This window comes from Carassius auratus, chromosome 7, assembly GCF_003368295.1.
Source record: "Carassius auratus strain Wakin chromosome 7, ASM336829v1, whole genome shotgun sequence".
Lineage (NCBI taxonomy): Eukaryota > Metazoa > Chordata > Actinopteri > Cypriniformes > Cyprinidae > Carassius > Carassius auratus.
In genome coordinates this window covers 23,223,266-23,246,379 of record NC_039249.1, presented here as the reverse complement: position 1 = coordinate 23,246,379, position 23,114 = coordinate 23,223,266, and the positions used below count along the sequence as shown (strand labels likewise).

Below are 23,114 nucleotides of genomic sequence, written 5' to 3'. Positions count from 1 at the left end.
AGCCTTTCTATAAAACACACATAAACTGTAGAATGTGTTTTGTTGAAAATATATTTACAAAAATAACTTCTCTTTTATGACAGTCACATCTAAGTTTCTAACATAAACATGCAATTAGGGCTAAATACTGTGGCTGTCGCAGGGCTATTAAAGTCATTATACTTTAGATAACAGCTTTTTCTCCCTGTGGCCTTTGATTGGCTGAGAGAGTGGGTGGGGCAAGTCCCCAGAGAAAAATTATATATATAGACATAAGCCACAGATCACTGAAATAAAGCATTGCTCACATAATTTATCCATCTTAATATGCATACATTTAACAAAAGCTTGAATTAAAGCCTATTTCGGGAAAAGCCTATCTCAAGTCATTTCCATATGTCTACGCTGTAAGCCAATAAAAAAAAAAATTCTACATTTAAAAAAAATAAAAATAACACTAAACATACAGACATCCAGCTTGTTCAGAAAACGTTAATGACATATTCCTTTTGGCAATTGTAGCACATCCCCTTAAGGTATGTTTGTACAGTCTTAAAAATGTTTAACATTTTCTGTTCCCATGTTGAATTGCATTCATCGTGCTGGTGATAGTAATCCTAACAGGACAGTCAGGAGGATCAATGTTAATTGAACTGAAGTCTGCTCTTCAGCGTTCAGAGATCCGCCGTGACCCAGTTCCTTTGCGGTGGAAATCCCCAGTAACTGGCACGAATCCCCACTGTCTGTAAATCAGACGCTGACGCTAACGTGGCGGTGGGTGGCGGCCCGTCTCTTGATGCGGGCGCGGCGAGGTCGTTTGTGATCAGACTGGCAGTGGCACAGGGGACCCAGGAGGAGCCACAGATACAGAACCACACACGCCCAGCAGGAGGACAGCTTGACCCAGAATGTGGAGTAACTCCCGTGGGTGAAGGTGGTCTCCAGCACAGCAGTCTCGTAACTGGAGGAGACAGAGCAGATTATCAAAATTGTAGAATTGTAGAAAAATTATCAAAGAACCCTCTTAACTTTCATGAACATTTGTATGTGTGTGCTATATGTTTGGCTACACAATTGCAGAAAAATTCTCCAGATATTAGTTAAATCTGAAGAAAAACCTTCTTGTAGAGATGTTATCAAAATAGAAAAAATAAAAGAGAATATATTCAGCTCAGTATTTCTACTCTGATCTCCAGAACAGCTTTGACACTGACCTGAACCAATTAGTGAGGGTCATCATTACGTAGAGGGAAGCCAGAAAGAAAACAAAATGGAAGAAAAAGTAGCTGTAGGCGACACGCTGGGTCTCATTGTGGATGACTTTCTGACAGCCTTTGTTCTCGTCAATGACGAACTCTTCCTCTGACGAGACAGAAACAAAGTTGTTACCTTCTCTCTCATACACTATTGTGTTTAATGACATTTATGTGTTTGTGAAATCTGTGGATGTTGGAACTTGTGATATTCTTCTCACCATCTTCGGCCTCTGGGCAGCAGAAGCAACAGGAGGCTTTCTGTTCAGGACAGAGAGTGAGAGACATTGTCAGAGACATTCATTCAAAGACAGTATATTTAAGTACAACATTTACGTAATTGTAAAAGTTTACTTTAACAAAAACATGAAGTTTCTGTCATCATTTATTCACCCTTGTGTAGTTCCAAACCTTTATGACTTTCTTCTGTGTAACACAAAAGAAGATATTTTGAAGAATGTTGGTAGCCAGTTTCCGTTACCATTGCCTTCCATTATATGAATAAAAAATACAGGCAAAGTCAAGGGGAAAACTGAAACGGTTTGGTTAGCAACATTCTTCAAAATATATTATTTTGTGTGTTCTGCGAAAGTCATTCAAGTTTGGAATGACAGAATTTTATTTTTTGGGGGGGTTAACTTTCCCTTCAAAAGTTAAGGAAGTCAAGTCATTAATATTTTTCTGAGAAATTCACATACCTGGAACTCATAACGGTAAACTTTTATCATCCAGAAAGGCCCAAAGACCTCAGCTAAGTATGAAGCCTCATTGCTGAGAGAGAAAATCAGTGGTTAGCCTTTCTATTAATATCCCAAAACGAATGCCTCTTTACTCTTTGTACTTTTTCACTCACCATGCGAAGAGAACACAGCAGTACATGATTGCAGCCCCAATAATGGCCACCGCATTGCCCTCGTTTTGAATCTCATCCCTGCTGACTTTGGGGTAGCACACCGTCATGTTGACCCCCTGATACTCCACTGAAAGAACACATAAAAGCTGGTGTTATTCTTCAAACATGTATTTTGTCCTCATGTGAATTAAATTCCTGATTTGTTTTCCTACAAACTCATCAGTCAGGGTTTCAGAATCATGCCCTGTAAGTTCCTGTTGCATTAAAGGAACACTTTACCCCAAAATTTAAATATTATTATTTACTCACCCTCATGTCATTCAGACCTGTATAAGTTTCTTTCTTATGTTGAACACAAAAGAAGATATTTTGAAGAATTTTGAACAACCAAACAGTTGTTGGTTTCGTTGACCTCTGTAGCAGGGAAAGAAATACTATGGAAGTCAATGGGGACCATCGACTGTTTTATTTTCCAGCATTCTTCAAAATATCTTCTTTTATGTTTAATATAAGAAAGAAACTTATACAGGTTTGGAATGAAATGAGGGTGAGTAAATGATGACAAAATATTCCTTTCGTGGTGAACTATTTCTTTAACAGCAAAGTCATAGTTATTTGAAAACAGCTAATTGAAAATGATTTATTACATTTACACAGTCCATTTAGGAATTCTTGAGCCCATTGTTGCTGGGTTTAGAGATGCTTTAGAGGTCTGTGGATACTGTGTGTTATGTGTCTAAGAGAATTCCTCTCAGATGGGATTAAACTCCCAGCATGCCTCAGGGTGCACTTCAGTCCTTTATGAAGTCATGCAGCAAACAAAGGCTAAAAAGCCGCTGATAGTTAGGGAACAAGACAGGACACAACAAGCACACATAAACACACAGTGCCATTCACTGAATGAAAAAAAAAGTGCAGGAAGTCAGTACACCGTTTCCAGAAGCAGTACTGCCATATTAATCTCACCACACACGATATTTCAAGTCAATTTTAAGCTCTTCATCAGACAATATGTAAATCATACTAAATCCAAGACCTGTCAGATGTACAAATTATTCTGCAATCCTTGTACAGCAACGGCTGTAATTTTTCTTCTCTGAACTTTACCATCAGTATAACATCTGTATTTCAAATACCCACGTGAAACAGCCTCAGCTACATCTGTGTTACATGCTTTAGAGCTTTTCTATGACCTCAGTCAGCAAAGCTTTTCTTTCTGGAAATCTCATTCATCTCTGTCGTATGTTAAGCATGCACCATTCATCACATTTGCCGCGAGCCACAGTTTTCTCTGAAATTCACCACTAATGGATGAAATTAAGTGAGATGAGATGACGAACCAAGAAGAGTTTTGTGGGCTCCACTGATGACTTTTTTGTTAATGACTATGTGACTACAGGCAGTTTCATTCATTTTGATAAGGGATAAATCTATTCGGTTACTTTGCATGCACCACTGCACTGCACTGCAGGCTGCACTGTGACCTTCAAATATCAGATGTGCTCTAGAAAGCATTTTAGTGTTTCATAAAGAGCGGAAAGTATTTAAAAAAGTCACCAATCTCTCTACAAATGCCTGTCATCATTACTGTGACTGGATGGTTAGTTACTGGCTCTATGTTGACAGCTAGAGACGGACTCACACATGCTGGATCCAGGATTAGTTTCTTCCAGAACAATCAGGGTTAAGTGTTTAATGATCTTGCCAATAGTTAGGCTAACAGGGTCATTAAAGTGTTTCTTAATGCATCTGCAATGTTGTGATCCATTTAAAGAATTGTTTTTATACTTTTGCATATAAGATATTTTGAAATATTGCATATTTTAAATCATTTAAGGTTTCATTTTAATTAAGGTTTTAGAAGTTCTGTTATGTGCTTTTGTAATTTTAATGATATTTTGTACCGTATTTTCCGGACTATAAGTCCCACTTTTTTTCATAGTTTGGCTGGTCCTGCGACTTATAGTCAGGTGCGACTTATTTATCAAAGTTAATTTGACATGAACCAAGAGAAATGAACTAAGAAACATGAATCAAGAGAAAACATTACCGTCTACAGCCGCGAGAGGGCGCTCTATGCTGCTCAGTGCTCCTGTAATCTACACTGAAGACATAGATCACCCTCTCGCGGCTGGAGATGGTAATGTTTTCTCTTGGTTCTTGGTAAATGCGACTTACAGTCCAGTGTGACTTATATATGTTTTTTTCCTCATCATGACGTATTTTTAGACTGGTGCGATAAGTCGCATGAAAATTTTTTATTTGATCTATTATCTATTATTTTATTTTATTCTATCTGTATTTTTACTATCTTTATTTTTTTTGTTTTATTGTAGTACTTTTAGAAAGACTCGCAATACATTCACAGTTCAGCTCTTGCTCATCTGCTCAGATGATGTCTTGAGAGGAAAGCGATTGGTTCTTGTCTCAGACCTTCTCAAAAGTGATTGGTCGAGTGACGAATACGCTGCTCGTGAGCTTTCCCCACTCGATAAGATGACTAAATAAATACTTTGCATTTATGTTGAGAAGGAAAACATTGAATAGAAAAATTAATATACATAATCTATTTTACATCGACGGGATTTATTTGTTGAAGTTTCTTTATTTCGTTAAAAATGAACGTAAAAGCATCTCGGTCCAGCTCTGGAGGTGTGTTGTATATAAATCTGCACCCAGTGATTGGTCAAATCATTACGCTCAGCTCAGGTGTTCGGGTCAGTCTGTCTGCTATTGTCCTTAACAGCAGGTTTTTTTTTAATTCAAGCATTTACAAACAGTTTCTTTTCTCCGTAGAGTTTATGCTGACCTGATACCCCAGAGAACCTAAATAACTTGCCCAAAACATCCTTTCATAATTAAAGGTATGCTGTGCTTTAATTTATTAGTTATTATTCACCTTCCATACAAAAACAACACAAATAAGCCAGAACACCATTTTTTTTAGATACGTTTAGGCTAAGACAAGATACCAGAGGGTAAATATGAACTAACAGATGTCACCATGCATTAATCACAGCAGAAAATGATTTTGTATTACAAGAATTCGGAAATGTTATAGGCTTAAAATATTGTTGATAAATTTTGTTGATATATTAGTAGAAGGTTTCTAAAAGTGGGGAATCTCTTTTCATCACTCCTTAGGCCTACATCAGAAAACATACATCAACCAGAAAATCAAATCACCATCATTTTGGTTATACAAATAAGGAAAATTATATTAAGTGAAGTGACTCATTGTGAGAAATTACCTTTAAATATGTATTATAATTCCAATCTATTGACGCAAGTAGTGTATTTTAGATCTTTCCTTTTTTTACAAGTCTGAAAGAAGACATGTTATGAGAGCAAAATGGCCCAAAATCTTAAAAAGTACCAGTGCATGAAATTATAATGGTTTTGCCTGTAGTATCTTGCCTTGACATAACTTGACAACACTGTTATGCATATGACTAGCAGTCTTTCAGACTTACCCTTCTCTGGTGGGCGGCTGGACAGAGCAGAGAAGGTCAGGTACATGACATAGCAGCAAATGATGGAAGCCTGCAGGAGTCCTGAGCGAGGCTGCTCTGAGAGGGACAGCAAAACAGACTCTCAGCTTAAATCACTTCAAGGCTCAAGTGTTGCAAGAGTATTCCCACAAAACCTTCACCGTTTCTTGATTTGTTTATATCAAAACTGCTGCTATACACTACTAAACTGTTTTTTCGGTGAGAGAACAGAAACAGTTCACTAACTTTGCTGCACACAGGGAGTGACCGCAATAAAGGACATGATGGTGCAGAGGGCCAGGTTGGTCCACAGCAGGGCTTTATTCAGGTGGCATCCCGCTGGGTGAGTGTAGTATTTGTACATAAAAGTGAAGGCCATGGTGGCGACAGTGTAGAAAAAGAGGGTAGCACACATGACTGCCACGTACCACCTCTTATTCTCAGCTGCACCGGTTAACCTGAAAATGAGAGACAGGGTGAGATCAGTGACTCCTTGTGTCTAAACTGAAAAGAGAATTCACAATTCTGTTGTGTTAACATGACTTTCTGCCTCAGAGTTGCTTAAGGTAAACTCCACAAACATCTGGGGGAAGCTGGATGTCGGAGGGAAAACAGGGAGATTGAATAGTGCGTGTTTGTATGCATGTGTATATGAATAAGTGAGATACCAGAGCGAGAAACAGGAAGGGAGTGAAGGACAGAGATTATCTAAAACTCTAAAACTGTGGAAGGAGATATTTTATCATTCCAGAGCGAGATGTGACTCCGACATGAACCAGATGTGGTTCTTCATAGTCTGATAATGGGTGCTCTCCTACAGTTGTTTTTGTGGGTTATTGCAGGTTTGTTGTAGGAGGTCGTACCTATACTGTCTGTGGGAACCTAGTTTCTTCACTCACCAGTTCTTATTCCATGTATGAGCGAAAGCAGTGATGAGAATGAGTTGAATGAGGATAAAAGCAAAGCCTCCCACTACTCCAACATAATGCCAGGCTACATGAAGAGAGGAGAAAAGAGAAAAAATGACAATTATTACACACAGTCTTTGAACGATTATAATAGAAATGTGTTCAGGTTGTCCTTCATAAATGAGGCCTGGCACTGAGTGAATCCTCACTTTGTGCGCTAATGGAAAATGTTCAGTGTGTCTATAGTGCCACCTGGCGGATTTAAATAAGAAGTGCAATTCACACTACCCAGACTGCAGAGCCATGAGCCTCTAATATAATCCCATTAAGCACATAATCACTTCAGACACAGACTAGTATTCACTACAATCTCCATGTTTTGATCGATATACTTTCTTCCCATATCAGTATGCATGCACAATATATCGGTATCGTTTTGGTTATTTTCCAATTTTAGAGATTAATTTATGGTTATCAATGTTGAATATTTAATTGTGCATTTCCCTAATTTTTAAATTTAGACCGTCATGTAACACTCATTTAAAGTTTATCTTTAAAATTACTTTAATTACACAGTTAAATGAAATACTAAGCAAAATTCAAAATAAAAATCTATCTCACATTATAATGTTGTGATGTCTAGCTTGTTTCAAATTATTTATTTTTAGTTTTAGCCTTATTACTATTATTAGTATTATTATTAGTAGTAGTAGTAGTATTAAGACAAAGCACAATTCTAATTAATGATGACTTAATTTTAGAGTTGGCCTTAACATGCAAGTTTGGGGTCAGTGAGATTTTGTTAATGTGTTTGAAATTAGTCTCTTATTTATAAAAATAAATAAATAAATAAATACAGTCAAATAGAGAATTATTATTTACACCACGGTTTTCTATTTGTACATATTTTCAAATGCAATTTTTTCTTGTGAAAGCTGAAAAAATGGTGAGCAATCATTCAGTTTACAGTGTCATATGATCTTTCAGAAATATGCAGATATGGCATACAATAAACATTTCTTATTATTATCAATTTTGAAAACAGTTGTACTTAATATTTTTGACCCTAGCTGTGAAAACTACATTAATTCATCCTTCATAAGGTAAAAAAAAAAAAACATTCTGTGAAAATGTACCCTGAAATCATAATGAAATTAATGATTTAAATCAAACTTTGATGCTGCTTATATCATATCAGACAGGGTTACATTTAGACATATGTTATTTTAGGGATAGGCTACTTTGAGGAATAGAACAGCATTTATTAGAAATGGAAATTTTTAATTTTATAAATAATGTGTTCTGTCATCCCAAAAAAAAAAAAAAAAAAACCCCACACTTTTGAACTATAGTGTTATTATTGGATTTATCAGTATCAAATCAATCTTGCAAATTTTGATAAAGGTGCATGCCTATATATGATTTATCAGAAATATAAGCCTTCAGGGATGATCAGCTCACCATGCAAAAAGGATTCTGTGGGAATAAAGAAGGCAGCAGCAATCATTCCAAGCATGGTGATGAACTTCAGAAACCAAAACCTAAGTGAAGACAAGGAGAATAAATGTTTTAGTTTATTAATAATCAGAGGTGGGTAGTAACGAGTTACATTTACTTCGTTACATTTACTTGAGTAATTTTTCGGGGTAACGAATACTTTTCGGAGTATATTTAAAGATGGGTACTTTATACTCTTACTTGAGTACATTTTTTGGGAAAAATCTGTACTTTTACTTCGTTACTGTGGGCGACGCCCCTCTCGTTACTTTATCTTAATGCAATAAATGCTTCAGTTTATTCCAAACGCGCCGTCTACTTTTCTCTGGACAATGAGCGATGCCCATTCGCGAATGATTCATTCTTTTGAGTCAACTCTGTTCAAAGGCTTGATCAAACCAATTGGCAAACGAGTGAATTGGTTCATGAATCAGTTTGATTGAGTCGTTCAGTTCCATGCTGCACGCGCTGAGCTCTGAAGCGGTTCACTCAGAGTTGTAACGTTTAAGATCATCAGCAGCGTTGAAAACGGGGCTATGGAACTGCACTGAATTGAAAGCTAATCTGCAAAGGCTATTATTTGCTTGCGATGGAGATCCTTATTAGATGAACGCGTGTGCTGTCTACTGTTTAACAGGTAATAACTTGGGCTACATTCGATTACAGTACACGATACCACTGTGACATTAGTTTGTTGTACGTGTGTGGCTTATAACAGGTTGAATGCAGCTTCCAAAAGACAAAGAATAGCCGATTAAGATTCTATTAATTTTAATACAATCACACCAGTGCGAGTACGTTCAGCAAGTCATATCATCAGCTGCTAAATTCAGATCTGTGATCGCTTGCTGGCGCTGAGCCAGAGACAGACGCGTTTTTACAGCGCTGCGCATTAACCAATCACACACGGTTCTGTTCCGATGAGTCATCGCTGAAATGCCGGTGCTTCCTTCACTCGCTCACTGACTGAATACCTCTTTCTGCCGAATTCTCTCGTCAGAAACAACAAAGTGCAGATGTGTGTACGAATCTATAATTAAGATATTGATTTCACAGTGTTAACAGTTTCAGTGATTTTAATGGTAGTTTCTGAGAGTGAATGAAATCTAGACTGTCAGTGAAAATTGTTTAATAATGTAAATGTTATTTGCTCTCTTTCTGAACAATGAAAGATTAGTAGCAATATTTATATCACATTAACTTTCAATGTTAAATTCACATTTAAAATAAAGTCAGTCGTATTAAAAATATGTTATGGCATGACACCTATATTTGTTACTTAAATAAACAGACAGGGTTTTATAATAAATTACATAAATTGGATTAAAGGCTGATGAAATATATACATTTATACACACACACATACATTACATACATTTTTTGTCTAAATATCTATATAAAAAAAGGCTCCGTATATATGACCCAAAGTAACTAGTAACTAACTACTTGAGTAGATTTTTTATCCGATACTCTTTTACTCTTACTCAAGTAACTATTCAAGACTAGTACTTTTACTTTTACTTGAGTAAATATTTCTAGAATTACTTTTACTTTTACTTGAGTAAAGTTTTTGGGTACTCTACCCACCTCTGTTAATAATAAGAAACTCAATAAACCTGTTAAATGGACGATTCAACATGTCATATATTCATAGTCCAAAATCAGTTGGGGTTGGTCGTACAAGCACCTCCAAAGATCTGGTTGACCCTTGTCCATATCATGTTCTTCCTCATAAGAACTTTTCTCAGCAACTTCATAGAAGAAGCTTTAATAATCTAAAGAAGAAGAAGAAGAAGGGCACCTTTTTCTACGAGAATCTTTTTGTGCAATGGAAAGGTTCCATGGATGTTAGAGGTTCTTTATGAAACCATAAGATGGCTTTATTTTAAAGAGTGTAGTGAATAATGACACTGACCCGTTATGAATGAGGGCTCGGAAATCCTGACTAGACTTCACATCGATGAGGAAGATGGCCATCATCAGGTAGAAACAAGCTGTGCCGAAACACACCCTGTAGACGGCAGAGTAGCCCACCAGCATCTGACAGTCTCCTCCACCGTGAGCCTCATCACACACCACGTTAAAGAAAGGCACCTGAGGAAGAATGACATCTGTTATCATGGCGTGCCACAGTGTTTCTGTAGGGCACAGACTGCTGGCATGTGTAGCTGGTGTGTGTCCTGCCAAGCAGATTAGCCAAGATTTGATTGGATGAGACTACAAATGAAGCCGAGTTTGGGGTGTTTACATAAAACTAGGTTAGAACCACTGGAGCCTGTGCAACTTGTAGAAAACTTACATTCTCCCTCACTGCCTCTGACACGGTCTTAGACAGCATGAGGCATGAGACGGTGCAGGCCAGGATGTGGAATAGCGTGTACATGACCCGCGTGGTGGTTGAGGATTTGACAGGCGGACAGAAGGAGCAGCACAGGGAACACGGTGCCGGGCCACAGCAGCAGCATATCTGATGAAAGAAAAGCAGACCAGTCAGGGGCTGGGATTAATGGAGATCACTCAAAGCATCTGGATTTTTCTGATGGATCGGGGCCGGTTGCCTGGATGAGGTCCAAGCATTTTTTATCTTCAGCTAAACCCAGAAGCATAGATTGGGCTGAAACTCGGTTCCCACTGACTTTACGGATTAACAATTCATCTTTTATGAGCATATACATGTTTTTTAATGCTAACGGCACGTGTTATAGTGAAAAATCTTTCAGAAATGTTTAACACTGCTTCAATCTAATATCCTGGTGCAGTCATTCACAATTTGGATGAAATGCAGGGAAAGGCCATCAGAATATATAATCATTCTCAGATGAAATGTCAAGCTATGTAAATGTCTAACTCATTTGCAATTGACCTTCTGTTGTGTTCCAGTCATTGTGGCCTGGAGGATTTCTTTTTTCCTGAAAAAACTAGTTGGTGTTATCACATTGGACTAAAACTTAGTTTTCTTCTTTTTTTTTTTTTTTTTCTCGATTAGCACTGACTTTATATTTGTCTTTGGTACTAATTGACTCAGTTATATGAGCTTATGCACCTCAGTTTTGGAGTCAAAATTGTAAACAGTGGGGCAGATTAATAAGATTTGGTGATTAACATAGCATAGTGAGAGATTTACAAGCAATTTTTTAAAAGGCTGGCCATTTTTGACCAGGGACATCAAATTAGGTGATGCATTTTTCTTTTAACACACAGAAGGGATGATATACACAAATTGTATATTCTGTCATTACCCTCGTGATGTTCAAAACCTGTTTGGTTTTTCTCCCTCTCAGAAACACAAATGATATTTAGAAAAATAGTTTGTGCAATGAATGTCAATGACTTCATTGTATGGAAAAAAACTAAATCATTCTTCAAAATACCTTCTTTTATGTTCCACAGAAGTTAAACAGGTTTGGGATTACATGAAAGTAAGAAAATGACCGTGAGATTTGATTTGACATCGCTGTTGGCCTATGACTATATTGCTACCATCTGGAAGATTTGATTTTGCCCTTTATAGAAATTGATTTACGAAGATTTCACAAAAGTTCAAAGGTTTTATCAGTGAATCTCACATCTCAAAGAAAAAAATAAAACAAACAAACTTAATGTGTTTATTATTTAAACAAATAAATCTTATTTAATTTTTTCCTTATTAACCAAACGAAATAGGGCTACCCCATCTTATCTTTGTCTTATCTATCTATCTATCTATCTATCTATGTTCATTTACATTAAAAACATGTCTAATAGTTCACTGATGGTGCATCACTGTATGTTACTCAAAATTCACTTGAGTCAAGCTGTTTAATTACTGTATAACTCAAACTGCTCTTAATAATTCAGTGCAATATTCCTTCAGCCAGTGAAGGAGGATGAAAACACACTGATTCTTAAAGCTCGTGATGATAGAATGAGTCATCCATCCTCTTAATTTCATTTGACAGAAAGCACTTTCCATGATGCCTGTGCGTTTCTGTTGAGAGAGGAGTTTTACCTTCGCATACCAAACAACAACAACTGACCAAATGACTTTTAACAGTGCCGGTTCCTTATGTCTATCATTCATCATACATTCTGACAAAAAATAATAATCATCTGAAAAATGTCACCTGATCTCCATCTCTCTCTCTCTCTCTCTCACCTGATAAGCCACCATGTTCAGGAAATAGTTGTAGACTCCGCTGTGGTGTAAAGCCTGAGAAGTTGACATGGCTACTTATTTCTCAAGGACAATTAGTCATTTAAACAAGACCTCCAGAAAAAAATAAAGGAGAAAATATAAATAAAAAAGTATGCTATAGCCAGTCAGGACACTGTATTATCTGTAAGAGCTCCTCAGCTTTGCAGGAAAGAGTCCTCAGCTAGTTTCTCCTGCAGGTGTAGCTCCACAAATCCCCAAATGCACACCCTCATGTCCCTCTTGTGGGAACATCCGAACAGAATTCCCATATCCTATACGAGCAGCCTGGTAGCATCGAATGGTGCCAGGAAGAGTGTGTGAGCAAGGGTGGATGCCCAGTTGCCCTCCACCCTGTGAGATTAGTCAACAAGAGCAGCAGGAGGAGGGGGCCGCTTCCATGTGCTGTCCCATCTGTCCCTCCCTTCCCCCTCGCTCCAGTGCACCAGCTCCAGAGCACCGTCACACGCACAATAGGATTGCTAATCGCTTTAGGGCAAAATAATGTAATTACTTGCGATTTTGTGAATGCTCTGTCAAAGTAGGCATAACTTTGGATACAAACTTTTTGGCTAAGTGACACCTTAGAAACTGCTCTCTTGTCTGACTATAAAGAGGCTTCGTATGTAATCTGGTCATTATGCTTTGACCCAGAAACAGAGGGATGCGAATGAAGCAGTGTTTGGAGGAATGCACAGGAAAAGTGGCACAGGTCCAGTCCTGCATTTTTTTGCATACATTGACCACAGCCTAGTGTAAAATTGGTGTGCAGTTCAGCAAACTTCACATACAAAATCTCCACAATTATTTTGGCTGTTATGAAGCGGATAAGAATCATATATGTGGATATTAAGCATCATATATGTGACAGTGTGTCATGTCTCTGGCTGTGTTATGAGCGTGCAGAGCGGCCGGTATCTCTATATTTAGGTCAGTGTGGATGTGTGAGGATGTATGCTGGGATTATCCTGGAGTTTGTAGTCCTCGTCTCAGCCTGGGTGACCTTCTCTCTCCGGCAGAGTGACACACTAATCCAGACAACAAGGGTCTGGCAAACACATGCCCACACTTGAATCATTAGCCTTCAGCACCCTGTACAGATTTGACATTGGACACGGTTGTGATGCAGATACAGAAGTCACACTTGAAATCACTCAGATGTAGAAACTGTTGCCATTTAACTCACCCTGTCATTACAAACCTTTATGACTTTCATATTTCTTTTTGTGGAAGTTGGACTACACTGACTTTCATTTCATTTTATTTTTCACAGTATCTTCTGGTTACATTTTTTTTATGTGATGCCGTTACAGTGTTATTATTTACACAATTAAGTACTGAGTAACCCTAATTAAATGTGTTTACAGCCCTTACTTTATATTGAGTGTTCTTAACTATGTCCTTTCATTTAAATTAATCATTTGCTACAATGTGCTTATTGTGTACATACATGTTTTTTACATTGTATTTATTGGAAAACACTGTCCTGCAATTACATATGTAATTAATTTCTGTAGTTACATCTAGAATTTGCTGACCCTACCTCCACCCCTTAAACCTAACCAAACCACCAACCTGCCCCTAACTTATATTTACCTTATATACTTTTTTTCTCAGCATATATATATATATATAGTGACTAACTAGAATAATTCATGAGCAAATCCGTAATTATTTAGATAACAAAAATAAGCCCTAATTTTGATTTTATATATTACAATACAACATATCCACTCCCAGGTAAATTAATGGAATATCTTTCATCATTACAAAAAATCTTACTTAAATCTACAATGTTATTTTAAACACTTTTGGAGAACCCTGAAAAGTTATAAATGAAGCTGAAATGAGTGAGCTTGAGGAACGAAAACAAACCTGATTGACTTTCACATCAAGCATGTATGTTTGATTTTCTGTTTACAATATTTAATGTGTGAAATATCAAATGAAATATGCAGAAATTTAACTGGTAGTTTTCAAGTTGAAATAAAATTGTTAGGAGTAAAAATACAGTTTTTGTTTTTCAGGAATGTAATAAAGTAAAAGTACAAGTAGTCAGTGTAAACTGAAATTTAATTGAGTACAAATCCCAAAAAATAATACTGAAGTACAGTAATTAAGTAAAATTACTCAAGTATTTTATACCCATGGCTTTAGGGTTAGTTGTTTGTAACTATGCACAATATACATGATGAATTTCTATTTTTTTGGGGTGAACTATCCCTTTCTGCTGCCATTTACAAGGAAAACATTCTTAAATGTAAAATTGAAAACTTTGTTTCTTGATGAATATCTTCAAATGGAAAAACTGTCAACCCAGCAGGGAATATTCTCAGAACTTCAGCTTTCAGAACTTTCTGGCAAGGTTTACCTACAGTCCTACCAGTCATATTAATAGAAAATTTGTTCTAAGTTATCTAGACTTTTATAGCATTCTCCAAATTGTTCTTTATTATACATGTTATAGCTCCAAACATATGGTGCTCAAGCATGAGGCACCCAAAACGGTGCAAGACTCATTGCAACTGTCAAAGATGCCCATCTAGTGCATTTGTTTTTTACCTAGAAAATCTAAAAAGCAGTGAAGTGAAACGTAAAAAAAAAAAAAATAAATAATAATAAAAAAAGTGACAGTCACCTGTATAAAGATATTTCAATCAACTAATGCTCTGTAGGTCTGGTGTAGTAATTTGACCTATTTGACCCTATAAATCCAGCAAGGATGTGATTGAAAAGCAGAACTGAATGCGAACAGAAGCTTTTCAAGTGACTGTTTGAGTTTATTGTTGTTTAAATACGTCTCTCAGTACAGACTCGGTGTACTATTTCAGTCTGGAGAGAACTTTTCAGAGTATTGACAGTTCCACAGAGTCATGTGGCCAAGACCTTGCTGGACACAACATCATTACATAACACTGTTCGTGGGATGCAGCTATCAGAGTGACAGCACATTACAGCACGGCCATTGTGTTTCTCTAAGAAGAGGAAAAGTCTATCACATAGGTTAAGAGAGGAATAAATGTGTCTGTTTTTGTAACTAATGTTCTGCTTTATGAATCAGTGTTATTTGTTCTGTGGATAGGTGCATAAAATGTGTTACTAGGAACTGAGAGTTTAATTTGGCAGCTTTAATCCTTATTTACCTAAATCACACAGACATGAACCTTTCTAAACCAATTAGAGTCTTTTAAAGTCTACAAAGTGTATACTCAATGAACCTCTAATCTCTCTCTCAGAGTGAAACACCCAGAATGACTGGAGGTCTTTTCACTCAATAATTGGGGGCCTTGAGTGAGAGAGGGACACTAGCACACTGTTCCAACAAAAGCACGGCTGACAACATACAATGCAAATCACTCAGCCAGGCTCATGAGAAACATTTGATCTATGCCATTTCATGAGCTTTAGAATAAGTGATGGGAAAACACACACACACACACACACTCTCTCTTTCTCTTCTACAATCTGGCCTTTACAAGAATACATGTTTAAATTCATCATCTGATGGATTCAAAACATCATCTGATGGAAACGTGAAAACATAAGGATATAAACAGGTTAACAAATAAATAAATGCTTTACAAAAATGATTGTAGAAAACATAATACATAAAAAAAAAATTAAATGCACAGATCAAATATGTTCAGTAATAATAATAATATAAAGCTTAAAGGAATGGATTGTTAATTCCTTTCCATATTCTGTCATCTTAGAAACATCACAACTTCATTCACCCTTCCACAAATTAAGGCCTTAAAAAGGGTTTAAATTTGAGCAGAAAGTCATTAAAAAAAATCTTAGCCAGAGTCACATTAAATGTGGTTTCACAGCACAAATTAATATCTTCCTCAGTCTTGTTTTCCAATACAAATATCTTAACAATATTCTTATATGAAGATAAATTTACTTGACATTCAAAATGAAGAAGTTTTCTTTCATGAGACATTTAACAAAATTGAGTTTATACTTTTAAACAAGAAAAAAATATCCATCAGTGAGGTATGACAACTTGATTTCCCCTTTGAATTAAGAGTATATCTCTGACCCCATTGGCAGATATTTGTTCTTGTTTTCATCATACCACAGTTTCGCATTTTCACGGAAAATTTTGAATCTCCATGCGTTTTGATTTAAGAATCTTTAGGCATTTGCAGTGGAAAACAAGACTGAGATACTGAGCTAAAACATTTTCACAGTGTGGTCAGAATGTGCTTTCAAAAAATGTTTATTAAAAACTTAATGAAGATCTGTTTTAGGCTGTATTTTCAAACTTTGAAGGGTTTGCTAATATAACACATTGTCAGCTCATTAAACATTTACATCTGCAGAATTTTATCATATTGTCCTCTCTCTAATTTTCTCTATTATGAGAAATGCTCTCCATCTACTGACTAATGTAACAGCGACAGCTAAATCCCATCCTTCACTGAAGAGTGCTGCCCTACTAAATTAAAAATTGAGCTACATTTTAGGTCAATCTTTACATGCTGAAGCTCACACAGTGCTATCATCACATGCAGTAAAACTTACTTGGGCCCAGCAACAGCGACAACACATCACTCCCCACAGATCCGGCTGTCAGAGATCAATCGTACAGTAGAATAAACAGATTGGTAATGATGAGGAAAGGCTTCCTAGCAAACCTTTGTAGCATCCCTCAAAGATGGTAAACATATTCTGGTGAGAAGAGCAGGTGCTGCACTTCAGGTGTGCTCCGAAAAGGCTTCTTTTTTTGTTAAGCTGATTATGAGTTGAGGAGGAGGTAGAAAACCCATCGAGGAAGAGAAAGGAACGTAGTAACAGACTTACAGTGTACAGTAGTAGTGTTTGTCACTGGTAAACCTATTAAGGGATAAAACAGTTAGGAGAAAGCTTTTGATTAGAGATCGAACCCTTTTGAACCCATAAACATCATCTGTTTGCCTAAAAGTGTGGCTGTGTTAATTTGCATGTTTTTATTTTTTATTATTAAATGAAAAATATTGTCACAACTGTGAATGAAATGAAACCAACAATACACTCAACATTATTATTTTTAAATGTACATTTCTCTGAAATGCTCTAAAAATATTCATAAGCCTGGATATAAATCATAGAATAATTTTAACTTTCATTTGAATCTCCTTCAACACTCAATTCAATTCTCCTTCATACTGTGATTTTGCTTTTGTCTGTCACTGGTTATTCAATTAGTAAAATAAAATTTTCAATAGTATTTTTTTATTTATTTAGTATTTTACATTAATTACACGTTAAAAATATAAATATATAAATATAATATATAAAACTATTTACAAGAATGATATTAAAAGTTAACTTATCCCTCTTAATAGTTTACATTTTGTGCTATAACATCTAGATTAGGAAGTATTCACATTGGCTGATGCATCATATTGCGCATGCTTTGTATCTAAATATGTTATAGCTTAAAAGTCAATTTCATATTGTGTTATAACTATTATTGTTAAGTTTAGTTTAATTTCAGTTTTGCTAGCACGTGACCTCTAAGGTGTGTTGCATGAATCTCAGTCCGGGTGTTTCCATCTCGGTCCTGCGTTCCGTGACCGTGAAGAAGCGATCATGGCGGCTGAGGGAGATGTGGATCTGGACCTGGAGGCTGAGGAGAACTGCACGGGGAAACCAACAGAGAAGCCCCGGAAACATGATAGTGGAGCTGCTGATTTGGAAAGGGTTACTGACTATGCGGAGGAAAAGGAAATTTCCAGCTCGAATCTGGAAACGGTGAGTTAATCCGTGTGTCAGAAGCGAATGAAGCTAGTCATGCTAACGCTGAGTAACCATGTGCGGCAGTGGACAGGAGATTTCTGTGTTAATACTCAAACAGATATCCATCAACACCGTCATAATGTTTTAATAGGTTAGCAAAGTGAGCACTAAAGAGAAAAGTGAGATGTTTAAACTCTCAAATGTTCATTCCGCCACCAAACCTTTACAGGAGACGCTGAAGCCCGAGAACTTGAATGTTATAATTTCAGAGCACATTTATCTACGAATGCTGCTGTTTGAATTTTTATCGGTCTTGTGTGTCTTTGAAGGCAATGTCAGTGATTGGAGACAGAAGATCCAGAGAACAAAAAGCAAAACAGGAAAGGTGAAAAATATAGTTGTTTGATTACAATCTGTCTGTTGTTAATAAATGATCATCACTACAATACTCTTCTCTGTCGCTTCCACAGAGAAAAAGAACTAGCCAAAGTAACAATAAAGAAGGAAGATGTGGAGCTCATTGTAAGTATGCTTTCAGTGTTTTAATTCTCATGCTAGATAAATGTGTGTATAATATAGATGAATAAACATTTATATTTTGACATGGAGCTCAATGATTATGCTGACATGTTCCTGACAGATGGGCGAGATGGAGATTTCGCGAGCAGTGGCCGAGCGCAGTCTGCGAGAGCACATGGGCAATGTGGTGGAGGCACTGGTTGCACTGACCAACTGAGTGGACTTGACTGCTTTGAGATGTTATGGACACATGGGACTGCCTTTTTCCTGCTTGTGATGACCCTTTCCTTTTCTCACTGTACTTATGCTGTAATAAAGGAACCTTTTTTTAAACCATCTTTAACAGTACAACTGACCTCTTTTGCATTTATTAGCAGCACCGACCCTCATTTTAGTAATGCATTCCAGATAACCCAATGCGATCAGTGTCATAATTTATTACCACAAAACAAAAAGTCAATAGTCTTCCCATTAGAAACAGTGGAACTAGCCTTGGGATTCTGTATACACAATGACATGTTGTGTAGATGTATACAATTCAAATGCAATAAAGATGTAATGTCGTTGTTATGAGATTTCTTTAACACTAGCAAAAGACACTAGTAAAACAAAGGTGACAGAAAAAAAAGAGAAGAGGTTTAAAAGTGTCCTTGTTTGAGCTGAATTTGCTCTTCTACCATGAATAGGACTATGTCTTCCTCTTGTGCACTGTTGGCCGATCGAACACGTCCCTCACGCCGCCTGCCTTCTGCTTGAAGAACTTGCTGTTCTGAGCGCTCTCCTGAGCCCAGGCAGAATCAAATGAAGTGGTGTCCTGATCCACCAGATGAGTGTATTTTGTACGTCCAGAACGTCCGAAGTTTTTGACCTACAAAGCACATTGATTAATTAGGGGATGGACATCCAACACATGGATGAAAGACTACTGCAGTTCTGTAGGTGAAGGTGTAAATTTGCTAGAACGGGTTCTCATCTCCACTTTCCTCTGAATCATTATGGCCATGAATGAAGAATTTGTTTCCCCCAAATATTTAAACATTTGCCACTATTTTCTTAAACAAGTTCTTTATTTAATGGCCTTGAAAAAGAAAATCATGCAATGAAAATTCTGCTTCCATCTAATCAACAACCCATATATTGACCCATACACCCCTCTTACATTATATTTTTTTGACAATCAATGACATGCAGAAGTACATCATAAAACAGAAGCAAAGATCTGTGGCAAATTCTTGTTTAATTGTGACTTTGAGCAATGAATTGAGTGTTTAACATTGTAAGCTTTGAAAAACAAACCCAACAACAAAATAAATAAAAATCAACTGTGCAGCTCAGGAGGGGTGGGTGAAGTACCAGAGGACACAAGTGAAAGATCTCATTTCACTAGATGCACACTCATGCAGGAGTATTGAATATTTTTGCCGCTGTAAGGGCCTTGAACAATTAAATACACACACAAACACTCGTGTGTCTAAATACCCATCTTTGCAAGTGAAAGGAAACCGCGGAAAAGAAATCATGTGTAACAGTTTGCTTTTAAAGTGACAACAGTCTAGCATTCCTGCTGCCTGTCATTCATGTTAAGCAAACAACAAGAGAAAATCTCTCATTGCTCTTGAATAAATCATTTTTATAACTTTAATAGGAAATAAGACAGTGAAGAATATGCAGCTTTCTAGTTGTTCTTTTCCTTTAAAAAATTTAGACTAGTATGAATTTTTTCTAGTATTGACACTGGTGACAAAAAATTCTGTCATTTCTACGATACCAATTTTTTTTTATCTCATAAAGACCTTATTTAAAGCAAAAATAACTATATCATGATATATATTGCTACCGTGGAATAAAATGACTCGTATCGTGATATAAGGTTTTAGTGATATTGCCCACCCCTACGACTCAGCTAGAAAATGGCATTGATGTCAAAACCAATAAGATGAATTCAAAGAGATGACACTGACCTGCATGACTTTGGGTAAGATTGTTTTGTTGAAATGGTCCTCAAGAGTTGGAGCACTGAAGTCTCTCCTGAAGACATCTTGCTCTTCATCCTGCAAACAAAGAAAGAACTTCTATTTCACATCAAGAACAGCATGTGATCAGGTAACGATGATCGGCTCTTTACTCACCATGAAGAAGGCTCCTCTGTGATAGTACTTCTGCAGAAACTTGTATTTGCCCTTTGTTGCTTTATTGGTGACGACTTTACCATTTGTCCGCAGTTCTGCTCTACGCTCTTCCTCGGTAAGATTGCGAAACCTCTCGATTTCGGCTTTCTCTTTCTCTATTCTGTCATTTAAGAAAAAGCCATGTGAGATTATTGTTTGTGTTACTGATGTGAAATGAAACTTTTTTTGCAATTATGATGAGTACTCACGCTTCTCGGTCTTCTCTGTCCCTCTTAATACGCTTCAGTTCCCTCACTTTCCAGGCCTCGTACTCCTCCTCCTCATTTTCTCCGTCGGTGTCCAGAGCATCAAGAGCAGCCAGAGTACGTTTGTTCTCCTCGTACTCTTTCTTGGCCTCCTCCTCTACGATCTTCAGCGTGTAGCGCCGCCTCTCTTCAACCTGTTTTTTGGCCTCGATTTCCAGCTCTTTCTGTTTCTGCTCCTCTGCTTCTCGTTCTGCAACCGTCACTCTGTCCTTCCTGGGAGAAGGCACAGTGATGAGGAATTAGATCAATTGCACTGTGTTATTTTAGTATAAATATATTTCTTACAATTTCAGTTCTCATTTTAATATTTAGCGCCAAACTGTTGCTGGTAGCCTTTCCCACATGAAAAAATACCATACTATAGTGTTTTTGAACCGTACTATAGTAAAACACTTGCATTAATTTGTAACATAACTATAGTAAAAAAAAAATAAAAAAAAACTAATTACTTTCCCAATACTGTACTTTTCTACAACTATATGGTATATAACACTACAATACACTACAGTTTACCATAGTAAAAACTAAGTATTCTACAGTTTTTATTACAGTTTATCAGTTCACTATACAGTATGCTGTAACAGTGTTGTGAATACTACAATGTATACAGTATAACACACTTTACTTTATGACTTCCAAAGTATAGGGGGAAAAATACAATGGAAGTCAGTAGCTAGCTACCAGCAACTGCTTTGTCAACCATCATCATTCTTCAAAATATTATCTTTTCTGTTTAGCGGAAGAAGAAAAGAATTCATGCAGAATTGGAACAAATGAACAAAATTATTTCCTGGATGTACTGTCGCTTTAAGGTTCATTTATGTTTAAGAAACTCACTTGCGGATAAACACGGGTTTTAACCGAGGCTCCGCTTCATCCTCGCTGTCGGTGTATTCCTCGTACTCTGACTCGGACTCTGAGTCCTCCCCAGACTTCCCCTCCTCCTCCACCTCCAAGACCTCCATTTCCTCGTTCTTCCTCTCTTGTGCACGCTGACGCATCATTGCTCTCCTCCTCTCAATTTCCTATACAGAAGACGTAAAGCCACTTATGTGTGAACTCATTCAATACATATCCAAGTCTTTGCTTTTCCTAAATGTTTTGTTGAAGTGACCCACTTCATCATCGACTTCCTCCTCCTCCTCATCTTCGCTGCTCTCCTCTCGCTCGGGGTGCCACGTCCCTTCATCCGAGTCCTCACTGCTTTGAGCGATCAGCTCTGGCTCTGCTATCTGCCTGTGTCTTGCGAGCCTGGGAAAGACACGACAGCACATTTGACATTAACACCCTTGTACAGCAGTGATATATTTGTAAGAACTGTACTGCACAGATGGGTAGGGTTTACCTTTCTTCAACATCTTCGCTTACTCGATTCTGGAGACGTCGAAGACGAGGGTCTGATTTTTCCTCAACTTCAATCTCCATCTCTGGCTCGGCCTCTTTACCCTTCTTAACAAACTGGAAGTCCTCGTCTTCTTCATCGGAGGACTCCATCGGGGCATAGTCTGGACGCTTACCCGACACATAGCGCTTCACCTTCACCTTCTCCATGGAAATCTCACCTGAAGTCCAATAAAAACAAAAGTGTCAAAAGATGTTTTACTATAGAAAGCAGTTGCTACATTTTAGAGAGTTTAAAATACATTTTCTAAAACTATGAATGAATATACACTCCTCTTGTTTAAGTGAATATCTTTTCCCGGAGCACTTATAGAAGCTTTCAGGACGTTGTTTTAACTTTTTTTTCTCGTCGTTTAATAACTATTTCGGTGATTTATTATTGAAAAAATGAAACCAAGTCTTGTAGTCATACAGTTTTCCTTAAGAAAAAATAAGTATAACTTACATAACAATTTATAATTTTCTACAGTAACTATGTGAAAACTACATATGTATGTATCAGTTTAACTACAGGGGATTGGTTTTAAGACCAAGAATGTCATGTTTTTATTACTGCACACTCGCACGAATCATGATGTCAACACATGCTAACAGTCGAAGCTAAATGTTTCTCAAACAAACACGTTAAGTCACCTTTTTCATTGCGGATCGGCACGGCTCCTGCAGTCGACTGAATCGGCGGCTGCTTGGCATTTAATGCGTTTGATCCCGACATCTTGGAGAATTCACGCGGGTCCCTTTACACTTGAAAATAAACAATCGATGAACGTCTTCGTAAAAATCCTGTTTACGGTCCTTTATCCACTAACATGGACGTCTCGGAAACTATTCGCCAATAGGAAACCGCACGAAAACTCGTCCCCGGAAACACTGACCTCTTA

The 23,114-nt window shown here is 37.2% G+C and overlaps 3 protein-coding genes across 4 annotated transcripts; 1 reads left to right on the top strand and 2 right to left on the bottom strand.

Annotated features, from left to right (window-relative positions):
- Nucleotides 1-35: 35 nt before the first annotated feature.
- Nucleotides 36-16,977, bottom strand: LOC113106265 (serine incorporator 4-like). Of its 2 annotated transcripts, none has more exons than XM_026267996.1 (12): nt 16,683-16,977; nt 10,281-10,448; nt 9,897-10,075; nt 7,946-8,025; nt 6,476-6,569; nt 5,823-6,034; nt 5,559-5,654; nt 2,086-2,212; nt 1,931-2,003; nt 1,454-1,493; nt 1,194-1,341; nt 36-940 (listed from the first exon to the last, which is right to left on the bottom strand). In XM_026267996.1, the coding sequence occupies exons 1-12, from the start codon at nt 16,707-16,709 to the stop codon at nt 730-732; spliced, it is 1,455 nt and encodes a 484-aa protein (XP_026123781.1). In that variant the 5' UTR covers nt 16,710-16,977; the 3' UTR covers nt 36-729. The 2 variants fall into 2 exon arrangements, with proteins under 2 accessions (XP_026123781.1, XP_026123780.1); XM_026267995.1 differs by lacking the exon at nt 16,683-16,977 and adding an exon at nt 12,117-12,520.
- A 716-nt stretch (nt 16,978-17,693) lies between these two features.
- On the top strand, nt 17,694-18,964 carry LOC113106267 (huntingtin-interacting protein K). Its single transcript, XM_026267998.1, has 4 exons — nt 17,694-17,894; nt 18,209-18,264; nt 18,350-18,401; nt 18,520-18,964. The coding sequence occupies exons 1-4, from the start codon at nt 17,733-17,735 to the stop codon at nt 18,613-18,615; spliced, it is 366 nt and encodes a 121-aa protein (XP_026123783.1). The 5' UTR covers nt 17,694-17,732; the 3' UTR covers nt 18,616-18,964.
- LOC113106266 (microfibrillar-associated protein 1-like) lies at nt 18,816-22,948 on the bottom strand. Its single transcript, XM_026267997.1, has 8 exons — nt 22,867-22,948; nt 22,178-22,394; nt 21,951-22,083; nt 21,670-21,857; nt 20,776-21,045; nt 20,528-20,687; nt 20,360-20,449; nt 18,816-19,266 (listed from the first exon to the last, which is right to left on the bottom strand). The coding sequence occupies exons 1-8, from the start codon at nt 22,946-22,948 to the stop codon at nt 19,087-19,089; spliced, it is 1,320 nt and encodes a 439-aa protein (XP_026123782.1). The 3' UTR covers nt 18,816-19,086.
- Nucleotides 22,949-23,114: the final 166 nt, after the last annotated feature.

Bases quoted from the DNA above. Each gene is read 5' to 3' on its own strand.
- LOC113106266 (XM_026267997.1), bottom strand. From the start codon at position 22,948: ATGTCGGGATCAAACGCATTAAATGCCAAGCAGCCGCCGATTCAGTCG. The intron at 21,858-21,950 runs GTGGGTCACTTC...TCTTCTGTATAG, and splicing joins AGGAGGAAGTCGATGATGAA to GAAATTGAGAGGAGGAGAGC. The intron at 21,046-21,669 runs GTGAGTTTCTTA...GCCTTCTCCCAG, and splicing joins AAACCCGTGTTTATCCGCAA to GAAGGACAGAGTGACGGTTG.
- LOC113106267 (XM_026267998.1), top strand. From the start codon at position 17,733: ATGGCGGCTGAGGGAGATGTGGATCTGGACCTGGAGGCTGAGGAGAAC. The intron at 17,895-18,208 runs GTGAGTTAATCC...GTGTCTTTGAAG, and splicing joins CCAGCTCGAATCTGGAAACG to GCAATGTCAGTGATTGGAGA. The intron at 18,265-18,349 runs GTGAAAAATATA...TCGCTTCCACAG, and splicing joins CAAAAAGCAAAACAGGAAAG to AGAAAAAGAACTAGCCAAAG.
- LOC113106265 (XM_026267995.1), bottom strand. From the start codon at position 12,185: ATGTCAACTTCTCAGGCTTTACACCACAGCGGAGTCTACAACTATTTC. The intron at 2,213-5,558 runs GTAAGTCTGAAA...GTGTTCTTTCAG, and splicing joins CAGCCGCCCACCAGAGAAGG to TGGAGTATCAGGGGGTCAAC. The intron at 941-1,193 runs GTCAGTGTCAAA...TGTCTCCTCCAG, and splicing joins ACCCTCACTAATTGGTTCAG to TTACGAGACTGCTGTGCTGG.